The 27,411-nt window shown below is 40.2% G+C and overlaps 1 protein-coding gene across 1 annotated transcript in view; it reads left to right on the top strand.

Moving 5' to 3' along the window:
• The window catches only part of megf10 (multiple EGF-like-domains 10), an 89,811-nt gene extending 64,304 nt beyond the window's left edge, over window positions 1-25,507 (top strand). Inside the window, 9 exon segments of the mRNA XM_034096008.2 lie at window positions 309-437; window positions 1,790-1,918; window positions 2,758-2,886; window positions 4,867-5,085; window positions 6,295-6,410; window positions 8,186-8,306; window positions 10,044-10,088; window positions 18,876-19,079; window positions 21,056-25,507. Of these exon segments, the coding sequence (XP_033951899.1) occupies window positions 309-437; window positions 1,790-1,918; window positions 2,758-2,886; window positions 4,867-5,085; window positions 6,295-6,410; window positions 8,186-8,306; window positions 10,044-10,088; window positions 18,876-19,079; window positions 21,056-21,222 (1,259 nt within the window). The 3' untranslated portion in view covers window positions 21,223-25,507.
• The last annotated feature ends 1,904 nt before the right edge of the window (window positions 25,508-27,411 follow it).

The raw sequence follows: 27,411 nt of genomic DNA, 5'->3' as shown, positions 1-27,411 counted from the left end.
AAGCAAACGCGTCGGGCCGACAGTCGGGCCCCTTAGCTGTGATATAATGAGCTATTGCTTAATTATTTAATTTCATATTCTGTTCTTGTACATATCCCATATTCTATTGACATGTATATAGACTTTTTGCACTACTTTGTATTTTGTATTTTTGTATTTTACTATATATGTTGCATTGTTGGAGGAGCTCTGGTCAGAAGAATTGCATTGCTATTTCTACACTGTAGCTCATGTGACAATAAAACCGTTGAATCGAGTGGACAGGCTGAATATCTGAAGCACTGACCGTTGTTGTCTCTGTGTTTCAGCGTGTCCTCCCAGTCAGTGGGGGCCAAACTGCTTCCACACCTGCAACTGTCACAACGGAGCGTACTGCAGCGCGTACGACGGAGAGTGCAAGTGCACCCTGGGTTGGACCGGCCTCTACTGCACACAGCGTCAGTAACACACACACACTTACACACACACACACACACGCATACACACTAGGGGTAGGAATCACCAGGCTCCCCATGATACGATACTATTGCGATACTTAAGCCACGATACGATAGTATTGCGATTCCACAATATGCTTTGACTTGACTTGACTTCTTAAATGTTGAACACAAATACCTGTACTTTCTACTTCTCACATTTTGAACACAAATACCTGTACTTTCTACTTCTTACATGTTGAACACAAATACCTGAACTTTCTACTTCTTACATCTTGAACACAAATACCTGTACTTTCTACTTCTTACATCTTGAACACAAATACCTGTACTTTCTACTTCTTACATGTTGAACTCAAATACCTGTACTTTCTACTTCTTACATGTTGAACTCAAATACCTGTACTTTCTACTTCTCACATGTTGAACTCAAATACCTGTACTTTCTACTTCTTACGTCTTAAACACAAATACCTGTACGTTCTACTTCTTACATGTTGAACTCAAATACCTGTACTTTCTACTTCTTACATGTTGAACTCAAATACCTGTACTTTCTACTTCTTACATGTTGAACTCAAATACCTGTACTTTCTACTTCTTACATGTTGAACACAAATACCTGTACTTTCTACTTCTCACATGTTGAACTCAAATACCTGTACTTTCTACTTCTTACATGTTGAACACAAATACCTGTACTTTCTACTTCTTACGTCTTAAACACAAATACCTGTACTTTCTACTTCTTACATGTTGAACTCAAATACCTGTACTTTCTACTTCTTACATGTTGAACACAAATACCTGTACTTTCTACTTCTTACATATTGAACTCAAATACCTGTACTTTCTACTTCTTACATGTTGAACTCAAATACCTGTACTTTCTACTTCTTACATGTTGAACTCAAATACCTGTACTTTCTACTTCTTACATGTTGAACTCAAATACCTGTACTTTCTACTTCTTACATGTTGAACTCAAATACCTGTACTTTCTACTTCTTACATGTTGAACTCAAATACCTGTACTTTCTACTTCTTACATGTTGAACTCAAATACCTGTACTTTCTACTTCTCACATGTTGAACTCAAATACCTGTACTTTCTACTTCTTACATGTTGAACTCAAATACCTGTACTTTCTACTTCTTACATGTTGAACTCAAATACCTGTACTTTCTACTTCTTACATCTTGAACACAAATACCTGTACTTTCTACTTCTTACATGTTGAACCCAAATACCTGTACTTTCTACTTGAGTACAGGATGTGTGTACTTTTGCCATCTCTGTCAGCTCAACAACCTGCATGTCAGTTATGTGACATTACGGTTTGTGCTTACAGGCTGTCCGTTGGGCTTCTACGGTAAGGACTGTTCTCAGATCTGCCAGTGCAGGAACGGAGCGGACTGTGATCACATCTCTGGACTCTGCACCTGTCGCACCGGATTCATGGGACGCCACTGTGAACAGAGTATGTGCTTCTTTCTCTCTTTCAGATTAGTTGAGTGTTGCTTAACTTTAACAGTCTTGTGTACTTAATTTATCAACTTGTTGCTTACACTTTAGAATCAGAATCAGACACGGGTTTATCAGGTAGGATGACACGAACGAGGAATTTGACTTGATGTCATGGTGCATGCATAAAAGTAAAAACAAATTTCAAAACGAAGATAGAGAATATTTTAAGAAAACTATAATAACATTAAAAAATAATACAAAAAATATATATATAGTAAAAGCAGTATTGCATACTCTATAATGTGGCTGAGGTAAAGTGTCGAGGCAAGGCAAGTTTATTTATACAGCACCTTTCAACACGAGGCAATTCAAAGTGCTTTAAAGACATTAAGAAACATATTATGAAATGGTATTTAAAAACACTAATTTAAACGCAAAGATAATAAAACATGAATAACAAAAGAACATTAGTTAAAGTTACAGCAGTGTGAGATACACACATCTGAAATGTTTAGTGTTTCATGCTAAACGAACCCCTTTTGGAACATTATAATCTGCAACCCAATATTCATAAAATTAAACGGATCGTATTTGAGTAGCATATAAAATTAATTTGCTCCCAGACATTCATGTGGCTTGCTAGTTTTGGACCCTATCTGTAGTCTAAAAGTACCCACTTAAGGTCCTTGGTGGGGCCGGGCCTTGTTGATGAGACCGGTAGCGGAGGGGAAGAAACTGTTCAGGTGGCGAGAGGTTTTTAGGTATCGACATCTCAACTATCATCAGCTCTTGTAAACTATTGTACACTACTTTTTAAGCTTACATTTTAAAAATTAAACTTGTTATTTGCAGAGTGTCCTGCTGGGTCGTACGGTTACGGCTGCCGTCAGGTGTGTGACTGTCTGAATAACTCCACGTGTGATCACATGACCGGAACATGTTACTGCAACCCGGGCTGGAAGGGGCCTCGCTGTGACCAAGGTGAGGAAACACTTAAAAAATAATAAGAGGCAGGAGACTCAGTGTAATCAGTTTCCTTCGATGTCCAATCATTCACACTCATCTCCCTTCGACCAGAGATGGCAAAAGTCCACACATCCTTTACTCAAGTAGAAGTACAGATACTTGTGTTTAAAAATACTAGTAGAAGTACTGACTAAACTTCTTTGCTCAAGTGAAAGTAAAGAAGCTTTGAAATGTACTTCAGTAAAAAGTACCCATAGCTAGCAGCTGTTTTAAAGAGTACCTGACCTCCCTTTATATTAATAGAACAATAATGTCATTGTTAGCTACAAGTACAGGTATTTGAGTTCAACATGTGAGAAGTAGAAAGTACAGGTATTTGAGTTCAACATGTAAGAAGTAGAAAGTACAGGTATTTGAGTTCAACATGAGAGAAGTAGAAAGTACAGGTATTTGAGTTCAACATGTAAGAAGTAGAAAGTACAGGTATTTGAGTTCAACATGTAAGAAGTAGAAAGTACAGATATTTGAGTTCAACATGTAAGAAGTAGAAAGTACAGGTATTTGTGTTCAACATGTAAGAAGTAGAAAGTACAGGTATTTGTGTTCAACATGTAAGAAGTAGAAAGTACAGGTATTTGAGTTCAACATGTAAGAAGTAGAAAGTACAGGTATTTGAGTTCAACATGTAAGAAGTAGAAAGTACAGATATTTGAGTTCAACATGTAAGAAGTAGAAAGTACAGGTATTTGTGTTCAACATGTAAGAAGTAGAAAGTACAGGTATTTGTGTTCAACATGTAAGAAGTAGAAAGTACAGGTATTTGAGTTCAACATGAGAGAAGTAGAAAGTACAGGTATTTGAGTTCAACATGTAAGAAGTAGAAAGTACAGGTATTTGAGTTCAACATGTAAGAAGTAGAAAGTACAGATATTTGAGTTCAACATGTAAGAAGTAGAAAGTACAGGTATTTGTGTTCAACATGTAAGAAGTAGAAAGTACAGGTATTTGTGTTCAACATGTAAGAAGTAGAAAGTACAGGTATTTGAGTTCAACATGTAAGAAGTAGAAAGTACAGGTATTTGAGTTCAACATGTAAGAAGTAGAAAGTACAGGTATTTGAGTTCAACATGTAAGAAGTAGAAAGTACAGGTATTTGAGTTCAACATGTAAGAAGTAGAAAGTACAGGTATTTGAGTTCAACATGTAAGAAGTAGAAAGTACAGGTATTTGAGTTCAACATGTAAGAAGTAGAAAGTACAGGTATTTGAGTTCAACATGTAAGAAGTAGAAAGTACAGGTATTTGAGTTCAACATGAGAGAAGTAGAAAGTACAGGTATTTGAGTTCAACATGTAAGAAGTACAAAGTACAGGTATTTGTGTTCAACATGTAAGAAGTAGAAAGTACAGGTATTTGAGTTCAACATGTAAGAAGTAGAAAGTACAGGGATTTGTGTTCAACATGAGAGAAGTAGAAAGTACAGGTATTTGAGTTCAACATGTAAGAAGTACAAAGTACAGGTATTTGTGTTCAACATGTAAGAAGTAGAAAGTACAGGTATTTGAGTTCAACATGTAAGAAGTAGAAAGTACAGGGATTTGTGTTCAACATGAGAGAAGTAGAAAGTACAGGTATTTGAGTTCAAATTGTAAGAAGTAGAAAGTACAGGTATTTGAGTTCAACATGTAAGAAGTAGAAAGTACAGGTATTTGTGTTCAACATGTAAGAAGTAGAAAGTACAGGTATTTGTGTTCAACATGTAAGAAGTAGAAAGTACAGGTATTTGAGTTCAAATTGTAAGAAGTAGAAAGTACAGGTATTTGAGTTCAACATGTAAGAAGTCAAATATAATAAGTAATGGAGTAAAGTACTGATACCAGAAGAATGTACTTAAGTACAGTAACGAAGTATTTGTACACTACTTCCCACCTCTGCCTTTGACCCAATAAGTACTTTGTCCAGTGTTATTATTTGACCTCTGACCTCCTGTCTGCAGCTGGTGTGGTGGTGGGAAGCCTCAACAGTCTCACCAGCGCAGCCATGCAGGTGGACACGTATCAGATCGGAGCCATCGCAGGAATCATCGTCCTGGTGCTGCTGGTGCTCTTCCTCCTCCTCCTCTTCATCATCTACAGGAAGAAGCAGAAGGTCAAAGAGCCCACCATGTCTGCGGTGACCTACACTCCTGCTCTGAGGGTCACTTCTGATTACACAGGTACAGTTAGAGCAGTGTTTCTCAAACCTTTTCATACCAAGGACACTTAACCAATAAAAAAACACTCGCGGACCACCTAACTCCACAAATATCCAAAATCACATCGTTTTTCGAGAACAGATTACAAATCGCCTGAAAATGGTACAAACAAGTGGCAACATGTGTGACGAAGGTGTTGCGCTGGGCTATGTCATGCAATATAATCGAAACTTAAGCTCGCTCCATTGCGGAGATATTCCCGCGAGAGTGTGGAAAACTTAAATGTATTTATTTATTTCAAATGTGAAATGTTACCAATATACTCACGGACCACTAGGGGGCAGTCACGGACCACACTTTGAGAAGCACTGCAGTAAATTATGCGTGACATGTCCAAGGCACCAGGCGACTGTTTCCTCGTGTTGGATCACCTCTTAAAAAATGTCTTGTTTTTCGGCTTGCAACACTATTTTCGGAAACGATCTAACAGATTGGCTTAATGGAGACCATGACATGTAGTTGTTTTATGGTTAATCCGTGGCAACTAAGATGTATTTACGGAAGAACCAAACAAGTGCAAGTGGTCAACAAGAGCTGCTAATGGTTTTCTGATATTCATAGAGATTGTTTAGGGGTGGTTTTGATTCCCAGCCCCTTCAGTCAACATGTTGATATGTCCTTGGGCAACATACTGAACCCCAAGTTCCTCCCAAATTGTCCAACTGTGTGTGAATGTTAGTTTCCCTGAGCAGGTGACAGCCTCTGCCTCTGTATGAATGTGTGTGAACGCTGACCAGTGAGAGACTGGGAAAGCACCATCTAAATGCAGTCCATTTACCATTTATTGATAAGACAACATGAAAAAGTTGGCCAAATACTTCGATATCTTCTCATTTTAAGTAACACACATACTAGGGATACATTAGAATCAGAAACAGAAACTGGTTTATTACCAGGTAGGTTGACGCGTACGAGGAATTTGACTTGGTGCATACATAAAAAGTAAAACAAAAATGTAAAAGAAAACACAGACAGAGAACTATTTTAAGAACAATATATTGTAAAATAAAACATTAAATAAAGCAGTATTTACATTGAAATAGAATGGAATAAAATATGTGCAGTAAAAAGAACAGATATTGTCGACTGCTTGTAAGCAAAACAAATGCACACTTGATTCTTAAAATGCTTTTAATGCTCTGATTTCTTGTGACCTTGTCCTTTTTTCAGATGCTCACCCACCACCGTGTGAAGGTCATCCCAACAGCTACTTCTCTAACCCCAGCTACCACACTCTGAGCCAGTGCATCGGCCCCCAGCACCTCAACAGCGTACCATATGGACCGGTATGGGATTACAATTTGAGTCTATATGGCATGGCTTGAGTGTGTCTATAGCCGCATTTCGACTAGAGGTTTTAGCACGGCTCGCCATGGCTCAGTTCGGCTCACTTTAAGCTGCGTTTCCATTACAACAAGGTTAGTAACTATAGTAACCACGAAGTGTAGGCGGGGCGATGGGCTGTTCGGTGGCCGTTGTGGTCCTTGTCGGCTCTATAATCACTCTTCAGTTTTTTTTGTTTTTCTCTACACTGCTGGAAAGTCCTCGTAAAGCCGTGTGCGGCCAACAATTTAGAGAGCTCCTGGAACACTTTCTCGTTTCGCGTTGCGCCGTCGAGCTCCTATACCTCGTACTTTGTTGAACTTAAAAATACTTTGTTGAAATTAGAAATACTTGTTGACGGTAGCTCATCTGTTTTAAAAATGGTGCTTGATACATGCGACGCTTGGGGACTGTCTCGCGCAATAATTGTGACGATTCTCTCCGACCAATCAGCTGTCGGGAGTGTTTTACGTCACGAGCTAAGCATATTTCCAGCTCACTTGGAACCTCGACTGAGATGGTTCTAAAAAAGTACCTGTGAGCCGGTACTACCCAAGCCCCCAGGAAGTGCGCCGGATGAAAATATTCGTTGTATCCAAACGCCAGTACTACAATTTCCGTATCAGTCCGTGACGTCACTGGGCCCAGAAAGACTTTTCCCCATTGACTAACATGGGGAAAGAGACGTCTGTAAATCAGCGGATAATTTTTTTTAAACTAAATAAACTACCCAGTATGAACTATTTTATAGCCCTTATTATAATTATCAGGTCCTTAAAGTTGTAAAATGCACTAAAAGCCTAATCTAGATTTATTTTCTGTCTCCATTCATTCTACTGAGCCGAGAGTGGGAGCTCGGGGGGCGGGGCTTAAGGGGCGCATGCTCGGGGGGCGGGGCTTAAGGGGCGCATGCTCTGTGAGCGCACATACGGGTACTTCTGCTCTGACAGCCAGGCATGCTGGGTAATCTGTGACGGTTCGCTCTCTCAAAAGTTGGGCCATTTTGTCCTCATGCGCCAATGAGCAGCTCTCATAGGAAATTCCATGGTACTACCCCCAGTGGAAAAGCACAAAAGAGCGAGCCGAGCCGCGCTAAAACCGTGTTGTGCAAATGCGCCTTATTATTTGATCTTAGAACAGCAACCTCAATTGCAATTTTTTTAAGTAAATTAAAGACATATTTTTTTAATTTGGCTTATAATTTGGGGCAATCGTAATTTCTTTGTAGCATCACTTTCATGTTTTATTGTTTTAGTGATATAACTCTTTCCGCTTGTTTTTCGTGTTCTTTAAGTTTCTATTAATTTATTTTCATACATTTTCATACATAATGAAATAGTTTTCACCAATAATATTTTTTTTACAATAAAACATTTTTAATAAAAAGAAGACACAACCCCCCCCCCCCCCCCCCCCCAAAAAAAAAAGGAATGGCTCAACGGGAGTCAACATCCTTAACAAAAACAGTCCAAAACATTTAAAGACCTTTCAAAATGGTAGCTATCACAAGGAGGCAGTCTCTGTCATAAGTTGAATCCATTCCTTTAGTTATGGTTTTCTTGCTGTTTTCCAATTGCGCAGAATATACCTTGTTTTTAATGATGTTCCTCATTTGTTATTGTCCTTTTCTGTCATTGCCACTTTGGGCTGTGTCAAGCATGAACGGTGCTATATAATAAATACAGTTTATTATTATTATTAATACATACAATTTCTCACTGATGTTTGTCTCTCTCAGGTCAAGAACCACCAGCTGTTTGTGAACTTGAAGAACGTAGAGCAGAGGAAACGGCCGATGGCGAGGCACAGTGGCACGCTGCCTGCAGACTTTAAACAGCAGGAGTGCTTCAATGAACTCGGTGAGACATGTGATACTACCAGAGGTGGGAAGTCGTGGAGTACAAATACTGTGTTACTGTACTCAAGTACATGTTTCTGGTATCAGTACTTTACTCCACTACTTATTTTTCTGACGGCTTTTTACTTTTATTCTTACATGTTGAACACAAATACCTGTACTTTCTACTTCTTACATGTTGAACACAAATACCTGTACTTTCTACTTCTCACATGTTGAACTCAAATACCTGTACTTTCTACTTCTTACATGTTGAACTCAAATACCTGTACTTTCTACTTCTCACATGTTGAACACAAATACCTGTACTTTCTACTTCTCACATGTTGAACTCAAATACCTGTACTTTCTACTTCTTACATGTTGAACTCAAATACCTGTGCTTTCTACTTCTTACATGTTGAACTCAAATACCTGTACTTTCTACTTCTCACATGTTGAACTCAAATACCTGTACTTTCTACTTCTCACATGTTGAACTCAAATACCTGTACTTTCTACTTCTTACATGTTGAACACAAATACCTGTACTTTCTACTTCTTACATGTTGAACACAAATACCTGTACTTTCTACTTCTCACATGTTGAACTCAAATACCTGTACTTTCTACTTCTTACATGTTGAACTCAAATACCTGTGCTTTCTACTTCTTACATGTTGAACTCAAATACCTGTACTTTCTACTTCTCACATGTTGAACTCAAATACCTGTACTTTCTACTTCTTACATGTTGAACTCAAATACCTGTACTTTCTACTTCTCTCATTTTCCAAACAGCTGGTTCCTTTAATCTGAATGTGTGTTTGGTGCGTGATCATTATTCTTTAGAGTCATTGCGTGCCTATTGATTTGAACACGATCCGTGTATCCATCACTTCCTGGTCTTCTCTAAAGAAGAGGGACCAATGGAAACGTTGTCATGTTGCCGTTGTTCAGCATGGAAACATTCATTAGCTAACAATGACATTATTGTTCTATTGATATAAAGGGAGGTCAGGTACTCTTTAAAACAGCTGCTAGCTATGGGTACTTTCTACTGAAGCACACTTCAAAGCCTCTTTACTTTGACTTGAGTAAAGAAGTTTAGTCAGTACTTCTACTTTCACCAGAGTATTTTTAAACACAAGTATCTGTACTTCTACTTGAGTAAAGGATGTGAGTACTTTTGCATCTCTGGATACGTTAGTTTACTCATTGATATCATCATTAATGCTGCAAGCTGGTATCTTTGTGTAATGTTGCCTTTTATCCATAATGAGCCTCTACCACATTGTATATCATCGTGTCTGCAATGCTATTCCAAAAGTAGAAAACTACAGCACAGAAAAGTCTACATTTACCGTACTTTTCGGACTATAAAGCGCACCTGCATACAAGCCTCAGCAGCTAAATTGTCCGTCTGTCTTGCTCTCGTTCTGTCTCTCGGTTCCACTTTTACTTTGGCGCGCTACCTGTCTCACTCTTTTCCGGCCTCCAGCTTTTCCTGCTGGAGCCCGCCGCTTAGAGGTGGCGGGCGCGGACCGGTCATAGAGCCCATAGCGTTAAAGGTGGTTAATTTTACCTGTGAAATGCATAGATTTAGGAGGTTCCCTAGTGGCCGCTAGCTGGACAAAAAAAATGGGGGGGAAAGTCGCGGCTTATAGTCCGAAAAGTACGGTACTTTGTCATCATAGACACTTTATATCCCAAATATTGTTTAGACCATTCAATGACTTTCCATTTGTCTGCCTACCAGGAGCCTACGGAGTTGACAGGAGATACATGGGGAAATCTTTACGAGGTAAGTCCTGCTGCCCCTTCCGCTTGGAATAATATACAGAGGGAGCTGAAACTGTCCGATTTGATCACTATGGGGGAATTCAAGTCCATCTTAAAGGACAGAGAACAAGAAACCATTGGTCGATGTGATTGCTCTTATATCCCATAATTGAAGTCGTTTTAAAATTGTACCAGTTTTTAATGTTTTATTATGGTTTCTTTTATTTGCATATTGACTGGTTAATTAATTTCATTTGTGTTTTACGAACGTCTGCCTTTGTATTCGTTTGTTGTAACTTTGTTCATGCTGCCCTTCTTGACCAGGTCGCTCTTGAAAAATAGATTTTAATCTCAATGAGACTTTTTCCTGGTTAAATAAAGGATATATATTATTATATATATATATGCAGTCAAATAAATATATCCTGGACTGCTCAGGTTAATGCTGGAGTTCCCCTCTCACTGTCACCGTCTCCTCTACTCATGTCCTCCAGATCTGAAGGGCACAATGTATCACGCCAGCTCCTGCTCCATCAACAGCTCTGAAAACCCGTACGCCACCATCAAGGACCCCCCGCTGCTCACAGCCAAAAACACAGAGTGTGGGCTACGTGGAGATGAAGTCTCCGCCCAGACGAGATTCACCCTACGCTGAGATCAGCAACAGCCCAACTCATAAACGCAACGTCTACGAAGTTGGTGAGGGGCTTAAAGGTCACCTATTATGCAAAATCAAATGTTTCATGTCTCTTCTACATCAACATGTGTCCCCTCTTCTTCATGTCTCTTCTACATCAATATGTGTCCCCTCTTCTTCATGTCTCTTCTACATCAACATGTGTCCCCTCTTCTTCATGTCTCTTCTACATCAACATGTGTCCCCTCTTCTTCATGTCTCTTCTACATCAACATGTGTCCCCTCTGTCTCCATGTCTCTTCTACATCAACATGTGTCCCCCACTTGTTCTTGTCTCTTCTACATCAACATGTGTCCCCTCTTCTTCATGTCTCTTCTACATCAACATGTGTCCCCTCTTCTTCATGTCTCTTCTACATCAACACGTGTCCCCCTCTTCTTCATGTCTCTTCTACATCAATATGTGTCCCCTCTTCTTCATGTCTCTTCTACATCAACATGTGTCCCCCTCTTCTTCATGTCTCTTCTACATCAACATGTGTCCCCTCTTCTTCATGTCTCTTTCTACATCAACATGTGTCCCCCTCTTCTTCATGTCTCTTCTACATCAAAACATGTGTCCCCTCTTCTCCACGTCCTCTTCTACATCAACATGTGTCCCTCTTCTCCATGTCTCTTCTACATCAACATGTGTCCCCCTTGTTCTTGTCCTCTTCTACATCAACATGTGTCCCCCTCTTCTTCATGTCTCCTTCTACACATCAATATGTGTCCCCTCTTCTTCATGTCATCTTCTACATCAACATGTGTCCCCTCTTCTTCATGTCTCTTCTACATCAACATGTGTCCCCTCTTCTTCATGCTACTTCTACATCAACATGTGTCCCCTCTTCTTCATGTCTCTTCTACATCAACATGTGTCCCCTCTTCTTCACGTCTCTTCTACATCAAACATGTGTCCCCTCTTCTTCATGTCTCTTCTACATCAACATGTGTCCCCCTCTTCTTCATGTCTCTTCTACATCAACATGTGTCCCCCTCTTCTTCACGTCTCTTCTACATCAACATGTGTCCCCTCTTCTTCATGTCTCTTCTACATCAACATGTGTCCCCTCTTCTTCACGTCTCTTCTACATCAACATGTGTCCCCTCTTCTTCATGTCTCTTCTACATCAACATGTGGTCCCCTCTTCTTCACGTCTCTTCTACATCAACATGTGTCCCCTCTTCTTCATGTCTCTTCTACATCAACATGTGTCCCTTCTTCTTCACGTCCTCCTTCTACATCAACATGTGTCCCCTCTTCTTCATGTCTCTTCTACATCAACATGTGTCCCCTCTTCTTCACGTCTCTTCTACATCAACATGTGTCCCCTCTTCTTCATGTCTCTTCTACATCAACATGTGTCCCCTCTTCTTCAGTCTCTTCTACATCAACATGTGTCCCCTCTGTGGAAAGAGATTCTGAAAGTTTCAGTCCAGATCCATTTCTATAAAACCTGTCTGAAAATGAGCTGATCAGATTTTGGCCACTTTGTGATGTCATAACGATTTTTTGGCTTGTGTAGCCATTAGCCAATCAGCAACCAAGGTAACCCCCCCCCACCTTATCACCTGAATCTCCTCTAGAGCTCCATTGAGTTCTTTGTAACCAAATCTCTCTCAGAGGGGCGTGGGGAGGGGCTCCTTGTTTTCATCTAAAGTAACAGACAGAGAATCACAGCACTTTTGGAAACAGGGCTGAAACAGAGGGGATTATGGGATGATGGGATTTTGCCGTTGTTCAGCATCAAAACATTCATTAGCTAACAATGACATTATTGTTCTATTGATATAAAGGGAGGTCAGGTACTCTTTAAAAAACAGCTGCTAGTTATGGGTACTTTTTACTGAAGTACACTTCAAAAGCCTCTTTACTTCACTTGAGTAAAGAAGTTCAGTCAGTACTTCCACTTTCACCAGAGTATTTTTAAACACGAGTATCTGTACTTCTACTTGAGGACAGGATGTGTGTACTTTTGACATCTCTGAAAATAACCTCGCCGATCCTTGATTTCAGATCCGTCTGAAAAGCACCATCCCGATGCCTGGAGTAACCAGCAATGGACACGTACTGTTTGGTCAAGATCTGTACGATCTACCGAAGAAACAGCCACATCCCGTCTCACTACGACCTCCTGCCGGCCAGAGAAAGCCCCCCCCTAGACCCCAAAGAACTGGAAAGTGAATGATTTCTCAGAGACTCAGTAGAGATCAGCTCTCACTGTACACCCACACGTACTTTCACTTGTTTTCCTTGTCGTTTTTACTTCGACACCTATCAGTTGTAGATTGTATCCTGAATTTTTTCTGAACGAAAGTGGGTTATGGAGGTTAGTTTTAAGGTACAGCTGTTGTTTTTTACAGCAATTTATAAACTGCGATAAAGTCTTCGTAGGTCATTCCACATGTCTGGGAAGTAAGGGCTACGTATGCTTGGACTCAAGCAGCTCGTATGATGTGTTGTCTCATCCATGGTTACGCAAAACTGTTTCTATCTGGTCCAAATGTAAATCAAGGCGGGCTGAAATGCCTTTGAGTCTGACTTTCTGTCTCCAACAACTCGGTCTTCCGCTTGTCTTCACGCGACAAATTTACAAATGAACACACACTCGTTGATCGTTCCGGTTGTTGAACATACAACGACCTTTCCGTTCCCCCGCACAATGTCTACACCGCGTGGCGTAAAAGTGAGCGTGATTGTTTGGAAAAGTTACAGGAATTGCGGCTTTCTGATACCGTTAAATCATCTTTGTTCAAGTATGCCTTTATGATGTTTACATATAACATCAATAACTGTCAAATCTTTATTTTTGTAACAAAATAATTCGCTAATTTTATTCCATATTAGCAACTTTATCAAAGATTAGATGTTTGTTGAAGTTTGTGAGGAAGTAGTTAGTAGCGTCAAGCTGCTGAGAGGTGTTTGAAACTTAGTAATTAAGTTAACCAAGGTCCATTTTTTCAAAGTTCTGCTGATAGTTTCATCAAGAGGTTCAGAGCTGAGTCTCTTCTCACACCAGACAGAATCTTCCATAACAAATATCATTCAAACAGCTCAGTGAGGATTATCTGCCATTCCCAGTAGCTCGTTCGGGGCAGGATGTTCATCTGACCAGTCGAACGATACATGTTGGGCTCGCTGTACTGCACAGATTTGTTATTGTTTTCAAGATTGATTTGTATTTGCAGTTTATTCTTTATCATTATAAGGGTGTGGCTAGTTTCACATCAGAACGGTGATAACTGGATTGTAAACACTAATGCAGTGCATGCATTTCGACCATAGTGTTTTATCAAATCAACGATCGCCATTGTTAGCTAGTTAGCTAGTGGCGCTTTTCCACTGCAGTGCCTCGCTCGGCTTAGTACGGTATAGTTAGGCCTCGTTAGGCCAGGGCTCACTTTATGCTGCGTTTCCATTACAGTTTAGTAGCTGGGGCAGTAACTATAGCAAAGCAGTGTAGGCGGAGCCGTGACGTCATCTTCAATGAGCACCACAAACCAACCATCAGCCGTTAGCTTGTTAGCGCTCAGAGCTCACAGCTCCTCATATCTGGTCAGAACTAGACAGAAGTTAAACCAGTAACAAACCACCAGACTGCCTGTGTCATGGCGAATACAGTCGCTGGTTTATTTATGTCTGTAGGCCGTTGCGTGAGTGTGGACGGTCGGAGCATATACTGCGTTAGCTTAGCCGATCTCCATTCAGAAAACACGCATTTTAAAAGGTTCTTCGCCTGCCGTCTGTCTGCAGACTTGTCAAAGCATTAATTCATGGTTTTTACTAACCGGTATCAGTATGTTGTTACTTCGGCATCATTTTGAAACGTGTATTACAATTAAATCACGGTCAAATGTGTTCATTTTATTGTAGTTGCCAGCGATTCTCTCTCTAGTTTAGCATACTCAGCCCGGCTGTTGGCCCGGAAAGAACCTCGATTTTAGAGAGCCATAAAACTGTGAAAAATATACCCGCTAGCCGGAACTACGCCAAGTGGAACGCAACCAAAAACGGCTTAAACCGCGCTCTGCACTGTAGTGGAAATGCGCCATAAGTGGTACCAAATCATTACAAACTGCTAACTTACTGTAACCCTCTAAAACAGGGGTGTCAAACTCAAGGCCCGGGGGCCACATTCGGCCCGCAACTTCATTTTATGTGGCCCCCAAGAGCTTGCAAAGAATATAATATGTTTATTATACAGTTACATGCTACAGAAGCACGTTGCCCCAAACTACATCTCCCACAATGCATCTCAAATATGACTTTTTTTTTCCTCAGAATTTGCCTTTTTTTCTTCAAAATGCATTTTTTCATAGAATTCCTTTTTCTCAGAATTAGATTTGTATTTCAAAATGTCACTTCTATTTTTTCTCCAGAATTTGGCTTTTCTTTTAAAATCATTTTGGGACATACGCACTGAAAAGACTTGCAATTATTTGCCCTAGACTTCTGCTTTCAGACGTAGTTAATTATGAAGTTATTACCCTTTCCGATGATAATCCAATGCAGAGGCAATGATGTAATATAATACATTATTATATATATGAAATATTTATATATGTATTTTTATATAGTCTTAAAGTTACACCCGGCCCTTTGAGTGCAACCATAATGCTGATGTGGCCCGCGATGAAATTGAGTTTGACATCCCTGCTCTAAAATAAACGACAGCTTCTTTTGTGGTATGTTTCTTAAATAGTGAAAAAACCCACAAGTATAACTTTTATTTGCATATTACTGTGTTACTGGTCACGTATGACACGTAGCTAAGATGGCGGTCGTCGAGTGTGAGAAGAGTCCAGCATTTTAACACTCAACGTTCTGACCGTTATGAGTAGCAGTGCTCTGCATTTTGCTATTCTTTGCATTGGTATGAACTTACATCTTCTGTTTACTTGCAGGTGATAATAACATCTGCTTAAAGTAAAAAGCTACGGCACATTTTTATTTCCTGAATATCAACACTTCACATTGGTACTTGCGTAAAGTCTTGACACTGATTTGGTTAATGGTCCCATTCAAAAGAAGTCGCATCCTAATCTTTCTGAAGACATCATTCTGGAAATGAGTTAAACGCTTTATCTGTTGTTTTTGTTTCCGTGCTTATTGTTTTGACATCCTAAATAACTTGAATGGAAGCTATATTCACACTGACCAAAAGCCTTGGTACACAGTTCTTAAACTTGTTCCACTTAGTTTCATCAATAATACGGGACATGCAACAATACGGCAACTTTTACTGACAGATCTTGACAATCGATAGCCCGGTGCTTCCTCTCATCCACGTTAACCGTGTGAGGCTTAGGGACAAAGAAGTAAGAAGGATGGACTTTCTCTCTTATTTATGTGCAGATGTTTATTGCTGATGAAGATCCAATGCATTAGCGCCACGTCGTGTGTCGCTCCCAAAAAAAAGGAATGGCTCAACGGAGTCAACATCCTTAACAAAAACAGTCCAAAACATTTAAAGACCTTTCAAATGGTAGCTATCACAAGGAGGCAGCTCTGTCATAAGTTGAATCCATTCCTTTAGTTATGGTTTTTGCTGTTTTCCAATTGCGCAGAATACCTGTTTTTAATGATGTTCCTCATTTGTTATTGTCCTTTTCTATCATTGCCACTTTGGGCTGTGTCAAGCATGAACGGTGCTATATAATAAATACAGTTTATTATTATTATTAATACATACAATTTCTCACTGATGTTTGTCTCTCTCAGGTCAAGAACCACCAGCTGTTTGTGAACTTGAAGAACGTAGAGCAGAGGAAACGGCCGATGGCGAGGCACAGTGGCACGCTGCCTGCAGACTTTAAACAGCAGGAGTGCTTCAATGAACTCGGTGAGACATGTGATACTACCAGAGGTGGGAAGTCGTGGAGTACAAATACTGTGTTACTGTACTCAAGTACATGTTTCTGGTATCAGTACTTTACTCCATTACTTATTTTCTGACGGCTTTTTACTTTTATTCTTACATGTTGAACACAAATACCTGTACTTTCTACTCTTACATGTTGAACACAAATACCTGTACTTTCTACTTCTCACATGTTGAACTCAAATACCTGTACTTTCTACTTCTTACATGTTGAACTCAAATACCTGTACTTTCTACTTCTCACATGTTGAACACAAATACCTGTACTTTCTACTTCTCACATGTTGAACTCAAATACCTGTACTTTCTATTCTTACATGTTGAACTCAAATACCTGTGCTTTCTACTTCTTACATGTTGAACTCAAATACCTGTACTTTCTACTTCTCACATGTTGAACTCAAATACCTGTACTTTCTACTTCTCACATGTTGAACTCAAATACCTGTACTTTCTACTTCTTACATGTTGAACACAAATACCTGTACTTTCTACTTCTTACATGTTGAACACAAATACCTGTACTTTCTACTTCTCACATGTTGAACTCAAATACCTGTACTTTCTACTTCTTACATGTTGAACTCAAATACCTGTGCTTTCTACTTCTTACATGTTGAACTCAAATACCTGTACTTTCTACTTCTCACATGTTGAACTCAAATACCTGTACTTTCTACTCTTACATGTGAACTCAAATACCTGTTACTTTCTACTTCTCTCATTTTCCAAACAGCTGGTTCCTTTAATCTGAATGTGTGTTGGTGCGTGATCATTATTCTTTAGAGTCATTGCGTGCCTATTGATTTGAACACGATCCGTGTATCCATCACTTCCTGGTCTTCTCTAAAGAAGAGGGACCAATGGAAACGTTGTCATGTTGCCGTTGTTCAGCATGGAAACATTCATTAGCTAACAATGACATTATTGTTCTATTGATATAAAGGGAGGTCAGGTACTCTTTAAAACAGCTGCTAGTTATGGGTACTTTCTACTGAAGCACACTTCAAAGCCTCTTTACTTTGACTTGAGTAAAGAAGTTAGTCAGTACTTCTACTTTCACCAGAGTATTTTTAAACACAAGTATCTGTACTTCTCTACTTGAGTAAAGGATGTGAGTACTTTTGCATCTCTGGATACGTTAGTTTACTCATTGATATCATCATTACATGCTGCAAGCTGGTATCTTTTGTGCTAATGTTTAGCCTTTTATCCATAATGAGCCTCTACCAACATTGTATATCATATCGTGGTCTGCAATGCTATTTCCAAAGTAGAAAACTACAGCACCAGAAAAGTCTACATTATTACCGTACTTTGCGACCTATAAAGCGCACCTGCATACAAGCCTCAGCAGCTAAATAGGTCCGTCTCTGTCCTTGCTCATCGTTCTGTCTCTCGGTTCCCACTTTTACTTTGGCGCCGCTCCCTTGTCTCACACCTTTTTCCGGCCTCATCCCAGCTTTTCCTGCTGGGGAGCCCGCCGCTTAGAGGTGGCGGGCCGGACCGGTCATAGAGCCCATAGCGTTAAAGGTGGTTAATTTTCCCTGTGAAAATGCATAGATTTAGGAGGTTCCCTAGTGGCCGCTAGCTGGACAAAAAAACATGGGGGGGAAAGTCGCGGCTTATAGTCCGAAAAGTACGGTACTTTGTCATCATAGACACTTGATTAATCCCAAATATTGTTTAGACCATTCCATGACTTTCCATTTGTCTGCCTACCAGGAGGCCTACGGAGTTGACAGGAGATACATGGGGAAATCTTTACGAGGGTAAGTCCTGCTGCCCCCCTTCCGCTTGGAATAAATATACAGGAGGGAGCTGAAACTGTCCGATTTGATCACTATGGGGGAATTCAAGTCCATCTTAAAGGACAGAGAACAAGAAACCATTGGTCGATGTGATTGCTCTTATATCCCATAATTGAAGTCGTTTTAAAATTGTACCAGTTTTTAATGTTTTATTATGGTTTCTTTTATTTGCATATTGACTGGTTAATTAATTTCATTTGTGTTTTACGAACGTCTGCCTTTGTATTCGTTTGTTGTAACTTTGTTCATGCTGCCCTTCTTGACCAGGTCGCTCTTGAAAAATAGATTTTAATCTCAATGAGACTTTTTCCTGGTTAAATAAAGGATATATATTATTATATATATATATGCAGTCAAATAAATATATCCTGGACTGCTCAGGTTAATGCTGGAGTTCCCCTCTCACTGTCACCGTCTCCTCTACTCATGTCCTCCAGATCTGAAGGGCACAATGTATCACGCCAGCTCCTGCTCCATCAACAGCTCTGAAAACCCGTACGCCACCATCAAGGACCCCCCGCTGCTCACAGCCAAAAACACAGAGTGTGGCTACGTGGAGATGAAGTCTCCGCCCAGACGAGATTCACCCTACGCTGAGATCAGCAACAGCCCAACTCATAAACGCAACGTCTACGAAGTTGGTGAGGGGCTTAAAGGTCACCTATTATGCAAAATCAAATGTTTCATGTCTCTTCTACATCAACATGTGTCCCCTCTTCTTCATGTCTCTTCTACATCAATATGTGTCCCCTCTTCTTCATGTCTCTTCTACATCAACATGTGTCCCCTCTTCTTCATGTCTCTTCTACATCAACATGTGTCCCCTCTTCTTCATGTCTCTTCTACATCAACATGTGTCCCCTCTTCTCCATGTCTCTTCTACATCAACATGTGTCCCCACTTGTTCTTGTCTCTTCTACATCAACATGTGTCCCCTCTTCTTCATGTCTCTTCTACATCAACATGTGTCCCCTCTTCTTCATGTCTCTTCTACATCAACACGTGTCCCCTCTTCTTCATGTCTCTTCTACATCAATATGTGTCCCCTCTTCTTCATGTCTCTTCTACATCAACATGTGTCCACCTCTTCTTCATGTCTCTTCTACATCAACATGTGTCCCCTCTTCTTCATGTCTCTTCTACATCAACATGTGTCCCCTCTTCTTCATGTCTCTTCTACATCAACATGTGTCCCCTCTTCTCCACGTCTCTTCTACATCAACATGTGTCCCCTCTTCTCCATGTCTCTTCTACATCAACATGTGTCCCCACTTGTTCTTGTCTCTTCTACATCAACATGTGTCCCCTCTTCTTCATGTCTCTTCTACATCAATATGTGTCCCCTCTTCTTCATGTCTCTTCTACATCAACATGTGTCCCCTCTTCTTCATGTCTCTTCTACATCAACATGTGTCCCCTCTTCTTCATGTCTCTTCTACATCAACATGTGTCCCCTCTTCTTCATGTCTCTTCTACATCAACATGTGTCCCTCTTCTTCACGTCTCTTCTACATCAACATGTGTCCCCTCTTCTTCATGTCTCTTCTACATCAACATGTGTCCCCTCTTCTTCATGTCTCTTCTACATCAACATGTGTCCCCTCTTCTTCACGTCTCTTCTACATCAACATGTGTCCCCTCTTCTTCATGTCTCTTCTACATCAACATGTGTCCCCTCTTCTTCACGTCTCTTCTACATCAACATGTGTCCCCTCTTCTTCATGTCTCTTCTACATCAACATGTGTCCCCTCTTCTTCACGTCTCTTCTACATCAACATGTGTCCCCTCTTCTTCAGTGTCTCTTCTACATCAACATGTGTCCCCTCTTCTTCACGTCTCTTCTACATCAACATGTGTCCCCTCTTCTTCATGTCTCTTCTACATCAACATGTGTCCCCTCTTCTTCACGTCTCTTCTACATCAACATGTGTCCCCTCTTCTTCATGTCTCTTCTACATCAACATGTGTCCCCTCTTCTTCATGTCTCTTCTACATCAACATGTGTCCCCTCTGTGGAAAGAGATTCTGAAAGTTTCAGTCCAGATCCATTTCTATAAAAACCTGTCTGAAAATGAGCTGATCAGATTTTGGCCACTTTGTGATGTCATAACGATTTTTTGGCTTGTGTAGCCATTAGCCAATCAGCAACCAAGGTAACCCCCCCCCACCTTATCACCTGAATCTCCTCTAGAGCTCCATTGAGTTCTTTGTAACCAAATCTCTCTCAGAGGGGCGTGGGGAGGGGCTCCTTGTTTTCATCTAAAGTAACAGACAGAGAATCAGCACTTTGGAAACAGGGCTGAAACAGAGGGGATTATGGGATGATGGGATTTTGCCGTTGTTCAGCATCAAAACATTCATTAGCTAACAATGACATTATTGTTCTATTGATATAAAGGGAGGTCAGGTACTCTTTAAAACAGCTGCTAGTTATGGGTACTTTTTACTGAAGTACACTTCAAAGCCTCTTTACTTTCACTTGAGTAAAGAAGTTCAGTCAGTACTTCCACTTTCACCAGAGTATTTTTAAACACGAGTATCTGTACTTCTACTTGAGGACAGGATGTGTGTACTTTTGACATCTCTGAAAATAACCTCGCCGATCCTTGATTTCAGATCCGTCTGAAAGCACCATCCCGATGCCTGGAGACAGCAATGGACACGTACTGTTTGGTCAAGATCTGTACGATCTACCGAAGAACAGCCACATCCCGTCTCACTACGACCTCCTGCCGGCCAGAGAAAGCCCCCCCCTAGACCCCAAAGAACTGGAAAGTGAATGATTTCTCAGAGACTCAGTAGAGATCAGCTCTCACTGTACACCCACAACGTACTTTCACTTGTTTTCTTGTCGTTTTTACTTCGACACTATCATTGTAGATGTGTATCCTGAAGTTTTTCTGAACGAAAGTGGGTTATGGAGGTTAGTTTTAAGGTACAGCTGTTGTTTTTTACAGCAATTTATAAACTGCGATAAAGTCTTCGTAGGTCATTCCACATGTCTGGGAAGTAAGGGCTACGTATGCTCTGACTCAAGCAGCTCGTATGATGTGTTGTCTCATCCATGGTTTACGCAAAACTGTTTCTATCTGGTCCAAATGTTAAATCAAAGGCGGGCTGAAATGCCTTTGAGTCTGACTTTCTGTCTCCAACAACTCGGTCTTCCGCTTGTCTTCACGCGACAAATTGTACAAATGAACACACATCGTTGAATCGTTCGGTGTTGAACATACAACGACCTTTCCGTTCCCCCGCACAATGTCTACACCGCGTGGCGTAAAAGTGAGCGTGATTGTTTGGAAAAGTTACAGGAATTGCGGCTTTCTGATACCGTTAAATCATCTTTGTTTCAAGTATGCCTTTATGATGTTTACATATAACATTCAATAACTGTCAAATCTTTATTTTTGTAACAAAATAATTCGCTAATTTTATTCCATATTAGCAACTTTTATCAAAGATTAGATGTTTGTTGAAGTTTTGTGAGGAGGAGTAGTAGCGTCAAGCTGCTGAGAGTGTTTGAACTTAGTACTTAAGTTAACCAAAGGTCCATTTTTTCAAAGTTCTGCTGATAGTTTCATCCAAGAGGTTCAGAGCTGAGTCTCTTCTCACACCAGACAGAATCTTCCATAACAAATATCATTCAAACAGCTCAGTGAGGATTATCTGCCATTCCCAGTAGCTCGTTCGGGGCAGGATGTTCATCTGACCAGTCGAACGATACATGTTGGGCTCGCTGTACTGCACAGATTTGTTATTTGTTTTCAAGATTGATTTGTTATTTGCAGTTTATTCTTTATCATTATAAAGGGTGTGGCTAGTTTCACATCAGAACGGTGATAACTGGATTGTAAACACTAATGCAGTGCATGCATTTCGACCATAGTGTTTTATCAAATCAACGATCGCCATTGTTAGCTAGTTAGCTAGTGGCGCTTTTCCACTGCAGGGCCTCGCTCGGCTTAGTACGGTATAGTTAGGCCTCGTTAGGCCAGGCTCACTTTATGCTGCGTTTCCATTACAGTTTAGTAGCTGGGGCAGTAACTATAGCAACGCAGTGTAGGCGGAGCCGTGACGTCATCTTCAATGAGCACCACAAAACCAACATCAGCCGTTAGCTGTTAGCGCTCAGAGCTCACAGCTCCTCATATCTGTTCAGAAACTAGACAGAAGTTAAACAAGTACAAACCACAGACTGCCTGTGTCATGGCGAATACAGTCGCTGGTTTATTTATGTCTGTAGGCCGTTGCTGTGAGTGTGGACGGTCGGAGCATATACTGCGTTAGCTTAGCCGATCTCCATTCAGAAAACACGCATTTTAAAAGGTTCTTCGCCTGCCGTCTGTCTGCAGACTTGTCAAAGCATTAATTCATGGTTTTTACTAACCGGTATCAGTATGTTGTTACTTCGGCATCATTTTGAAACGTGTATTACAATTAAATCACGGTCAAATGTGTTCATTTTATTGTAGTTGCCAGCGATTCTCTCTCTAGTTTAGCATACTCAGCCCGGCTGTTGGCCCGGAAAGAACCTCGATTTTAGAGAGCCATAAAACTGTGAAAAATATACCCGCTAGCCGGAACTACGCCAAGTGGAAACGCAACCAAAAACGGCTTAAACCGCGCTCTGCACTGTAGTGGAAATGCGCCATAAGTGGTACCAAATCATTACAAACTGCTAACTTACTGTAACCCTCTAAAACAGGGGTGTCAAACTCAAGGCCCGGGGGCCACATTCGGCCCGCAACTTCATTTTATGTGGCCCCACAAGAGCTTGCAAAGAATATAATATGTTTATTATACAGTTACATGCTACAGAAGCACGTTGCCCATAAACTACATCTCCCACAATGCATCTCAAATATGACTTTTTTTTTCCTCAGAATTTGCCTTTTTTTCTTCAAAATATGCATTTTTTCATAGAATTCCTTTTTCTCAGAATTAGATTTGTATTTCAAAATGTCACTTCTATTTATTTTTTCTCCAGAATTTGGCTTTTCTTTTAAAATCATTTTGGGACATACGCACTGAAAAGACTTGCAATTATTTGCCCTAGACTTCTGCTTTCAGACGTAGTTAATTATGAAGTTATTACCCTTTCCGATGATAATCCAATGCAGAGGCAATGATGTAATATAATACATTATTTTATATATATGAAATATTTATATATGTATTTTTATATAGTCTTAAAGTTACACCCGGCCCTTTGAGTGCAACCATAATGCTGATGTGGCCCGCGATGAAATTGAGTTTGACATCCCTGCTCTAAAATAAACGACAGCTTCTTTTGTGGTATGTTTCTTAAATAGTGAAAAAACCCACAAGTATAACTTTTATTTGCATATTACTGTGTTACTGGTCACGTATGACACGTAGCTAAGATGGCGGTCGTCGAGTGTGAGAAGAGTCCAGCATTTTAACACTCAACGTTCTGACCGTTATGAGTAGCAGTGCTCTGCATTTTGCTATTCTTTGCATTGGTATGAACTTACATCTTCTGTTTACTTGCAGGTGATAATAACATCTGCTTAAAGTAAAAAGCTACGGCACATTTTTATTTCCTGAATATCAACACTTCACATTGGTACTTGCGTAAAGTCTTGACACTGATTTGGTTAATGGTCCCATTCAAAAGAAGTCGCATCCTAATCTGTTCTGAAGACATCATTCTGGAAATGAGTTAAACGCTTTATCTGTTGTTTTTGTTTCCGTGCTTATTGTTTTGACATCCTAAATAACTTGAATGGAAGCTAATATTCACACTGACCAAAAGCCTTGGTACACAGTTCTTAAACTTGTTTCCACTTAGTTTCATCAATAATACGGGACATGCAACAATACGGCAACTTTTACTGACAGATCTTGACAATCGATAGCCCGGTGCTTCCTCTCATCTCCACGTTAACCGTGTGAGGCTTAGGGACAAAGAAGTAAGAAGGATGGACTTTCTCTCTTATTTATGTGCAGATGTTTATTGCTGATGAAGATCCAATGCATTAGCGCCACGTCGTGTGTCGCTAATGCATAACGTGGGAGGCGTCTGTGTGTTTTTTTACAGCAGGATTGTTCCCTGTGAGATACTGTACCCCTGCATACAGTATACCAGTTGTTGTGTCCCCCTCCTGTGTGCATGAAACCTTGCTTTATTATTTGAATGCTATCTAGCCGTCTGGTCTGACTCTTGCTTCGTCTAAATTGCCTTCTTGAACCAAATACTAACGAGGGCTTGCTCGTCTTTTCGGTCGTGCTTACTGTTGCTTCTCCAATCTTTATTGACAGCACTGCCGACAATCCCTGTTTTTCCTTCCAATTAAAGCCCAAACTAGTCCCCAAAAAAGCAGGAAATAAGTGACTATTTTTGTTTCTGCGCTGGTAAGCAGCTACTTGTATTTCCCCTCAATCATTAAGATGTATGACTTGGTGGCGAGAGTTTCCCCCAGTGACCATTTGAAGAGTGAATTTCACAATGACATCTTTGTCTCGTCCCATATTATCAAACATACATACCACCAAATAACTCAGTCTTCTGTACAATAAGACCTAACACAGTTTCCAATCGATATCACTGTGTCATTAAAGGGCTAAACGTGTCTAATGAAAAGAAAGCTTAAGCTGGACTTTGGTTTTTTAAAAAGGAACATTTTCTTTCCTGTATTCTGAATTGCTGAAAATGTAAACTCGTCTTAAGCCACTCTGAGCTGATTTGAAATGTTTGTAAAATAATGTATATAATTTGATCAGTTCTGTGTAAATCTTCACCCAGCGTCTTACAGTATGTCTACAATTGAAAATGCAATACATGTAGTGTTTGGTTTAGTGCAAAACAACGATTATGAACTGATGTTGGATTTCCTTTGTAATCTTCTCCTTTCCTAGTCTGCCGGAGTACTGTGTATTTAAATGACCACTGAAGATTGCTCTGAAAGGAATGTTTGATCTGTTTCTTGACTCTTAATCGGTTTCCCCCAATGAGGTGACAGTGATTTCGGCACACGGGGGTTCGATTACGCTTTTTGTGTTTTGATTTTTTCCATTATAGTGCTTTTTGTGCAAATGCTTTGGAATAAAATGATATATGATATAAAAAAAATGTGGTGTCTTGTGAAATCCGTGACGCAGCAGGATGAACAGCCTGACTAATGGCAGAATCCACTTGTATATGCAGAAGATACAGTTCTTTACTTTTGAGCTACAACAACAGGGATGTCAGCAGGCTTTGATCAAGCGAATAGCCGAAAGAAACTTCAGCAGATATTTCAACCATGCAATCTCCCTTCCGAGGTGGTATGTCATTATATAAGGCGAGCAGTGACTTTTATACCTAGGCCCTCTGACCCCCACCCCTTCCCTCGAGATTACGTCACAGCGTATACTTCAGCGGAATATCAAAACAACGGCCCGGGGTGCAAAACGCATCAATGACAGCGACCCTCCACACAAAACAACACCTGTAAATAACCCTATTTGTGTTCTTTGAAATTGAAAAGGATATTGCATTGTGTTTGTTACTTTCGTTTGCAGTTGTATGTCTTAAGTGTAATTTGGCATGCTCTTATTTTGAAGGCGAGTTAACGCTGTTGACAGGAAGTTGTTGTTGCTATGGAAACAAGAAAAGTTTCACAGCGGGCGGAACTTGTCATAAAGTCCGCGATAATAACACCCACCCATTTAGAGGGAAGATATGATTGGTCAATTGTACTGACATTTGCATAGGCGGCGCGTGAGGCTCAGGTTTGGGAAGGCTAAATCACTTTTTTTACCTGACGCTGCCCGCCTCCGGCGTCTATAGAAAAGAGATCAACTCAGTGAAAGCACCGCCTGCTGAAAAATCAGAGCTCAGTGTGCGGAGTTTAAATCTATCAAGTCATATTACAGGATAAAGGAAATACAGTTTAAACTGCTGTATGCAGAGAAGACGCCGACGTGTCGCACTTATCATTCAATCAGATCATCGATCATATAATATCATAGCCTATATTATCTCCTTATCTGAGTCAGCTGAGCCGTATCTGGCCGTGCAACACTCAGTGTCACATACTGTATGCAGAAGTATTATTTTAAGCAACACATTATTGACGAAACACTCAACTCAAATGTAATTAAAGTCAGATCCACTCGTGTCTTAGATGGGGCAGTGATATCATAAAACACGCTTTCAAACACTCGGTAGTTTATTTATTTGTTAACCAGTTGTTCTGTATTCACCTTGCAGGTGGCTTGTATCCTGGATTATTATGTTTAAGTCATGGATGACTAATATTAGACAAATATGAACTTTAAAGTTCATATTTGTCTAACTCAAACATATCCAGGGTTTGAACTGGCTTCGTAGCACAGGGCACAGGTGGCTGCATAGCAGTGCTAATGTCAAAGACACAAACATTATACATTATATTTTTATTTTACCAGTGACACAAATATTTGGGAAGGCTTAGCCTTCCCTAGCCTACAGCACCCGCCGCCCCTGGTCATTTGACATTACTCTCTCGTTCAGTTACTATAGCTGGCCCTCTGTGAATTCATAGCTGGACCGCCTGGACGTCCAACAGCTCCTCTCTTCACAGTAACTCACAGAGACGAGCTTCTTTCATTTAACCCTTCACATTCCAACAGAAACTGAATAGGCAGATTCGAAGGATTTTTTTTTTTTAAATGTTATTTTAAATACAATTAAATCAAGTTCTTTTGGTAAAACTAATGAAAAATATAACAAACAAAAAAATATTAAAAAATATATTAACATTTTTCTTTTTAATGTTTTTAACTATTATTTTGTAGAATATCTTAGGCCCTCACAGAGGGCCTAGAGGGCGCTGACGGCTCGCCACTGAAGAACATTTGTATATGACAAAGTTAAAGTTCTGTGATAACTGCCCTATTTATCGGAACAAGGCTTCATGATATATATATATAAACACTAAAAAACTGATTTTGACAATTTAAGCCAAGTCTGAAGGTCTCTCTTTAAA

Source organism: Pseudochaenichthys georgianus, chromosome 12 (assembly GCF_902827115.2).
Source record: "Pseudochaenichthys georgianus chromosome 12, fPseGeo1.2, whole genome shotgun sequence".
NCBI lineage: Eukaryota > Metazoa > Chordata > Actinopteri > Perciformes > Channichthyidae > Pseudochaenichthys > Pseudochaenichthys georgianus.
This window is presented reverse-complemented; position numbering and strand designations above follow the sequence as displayed.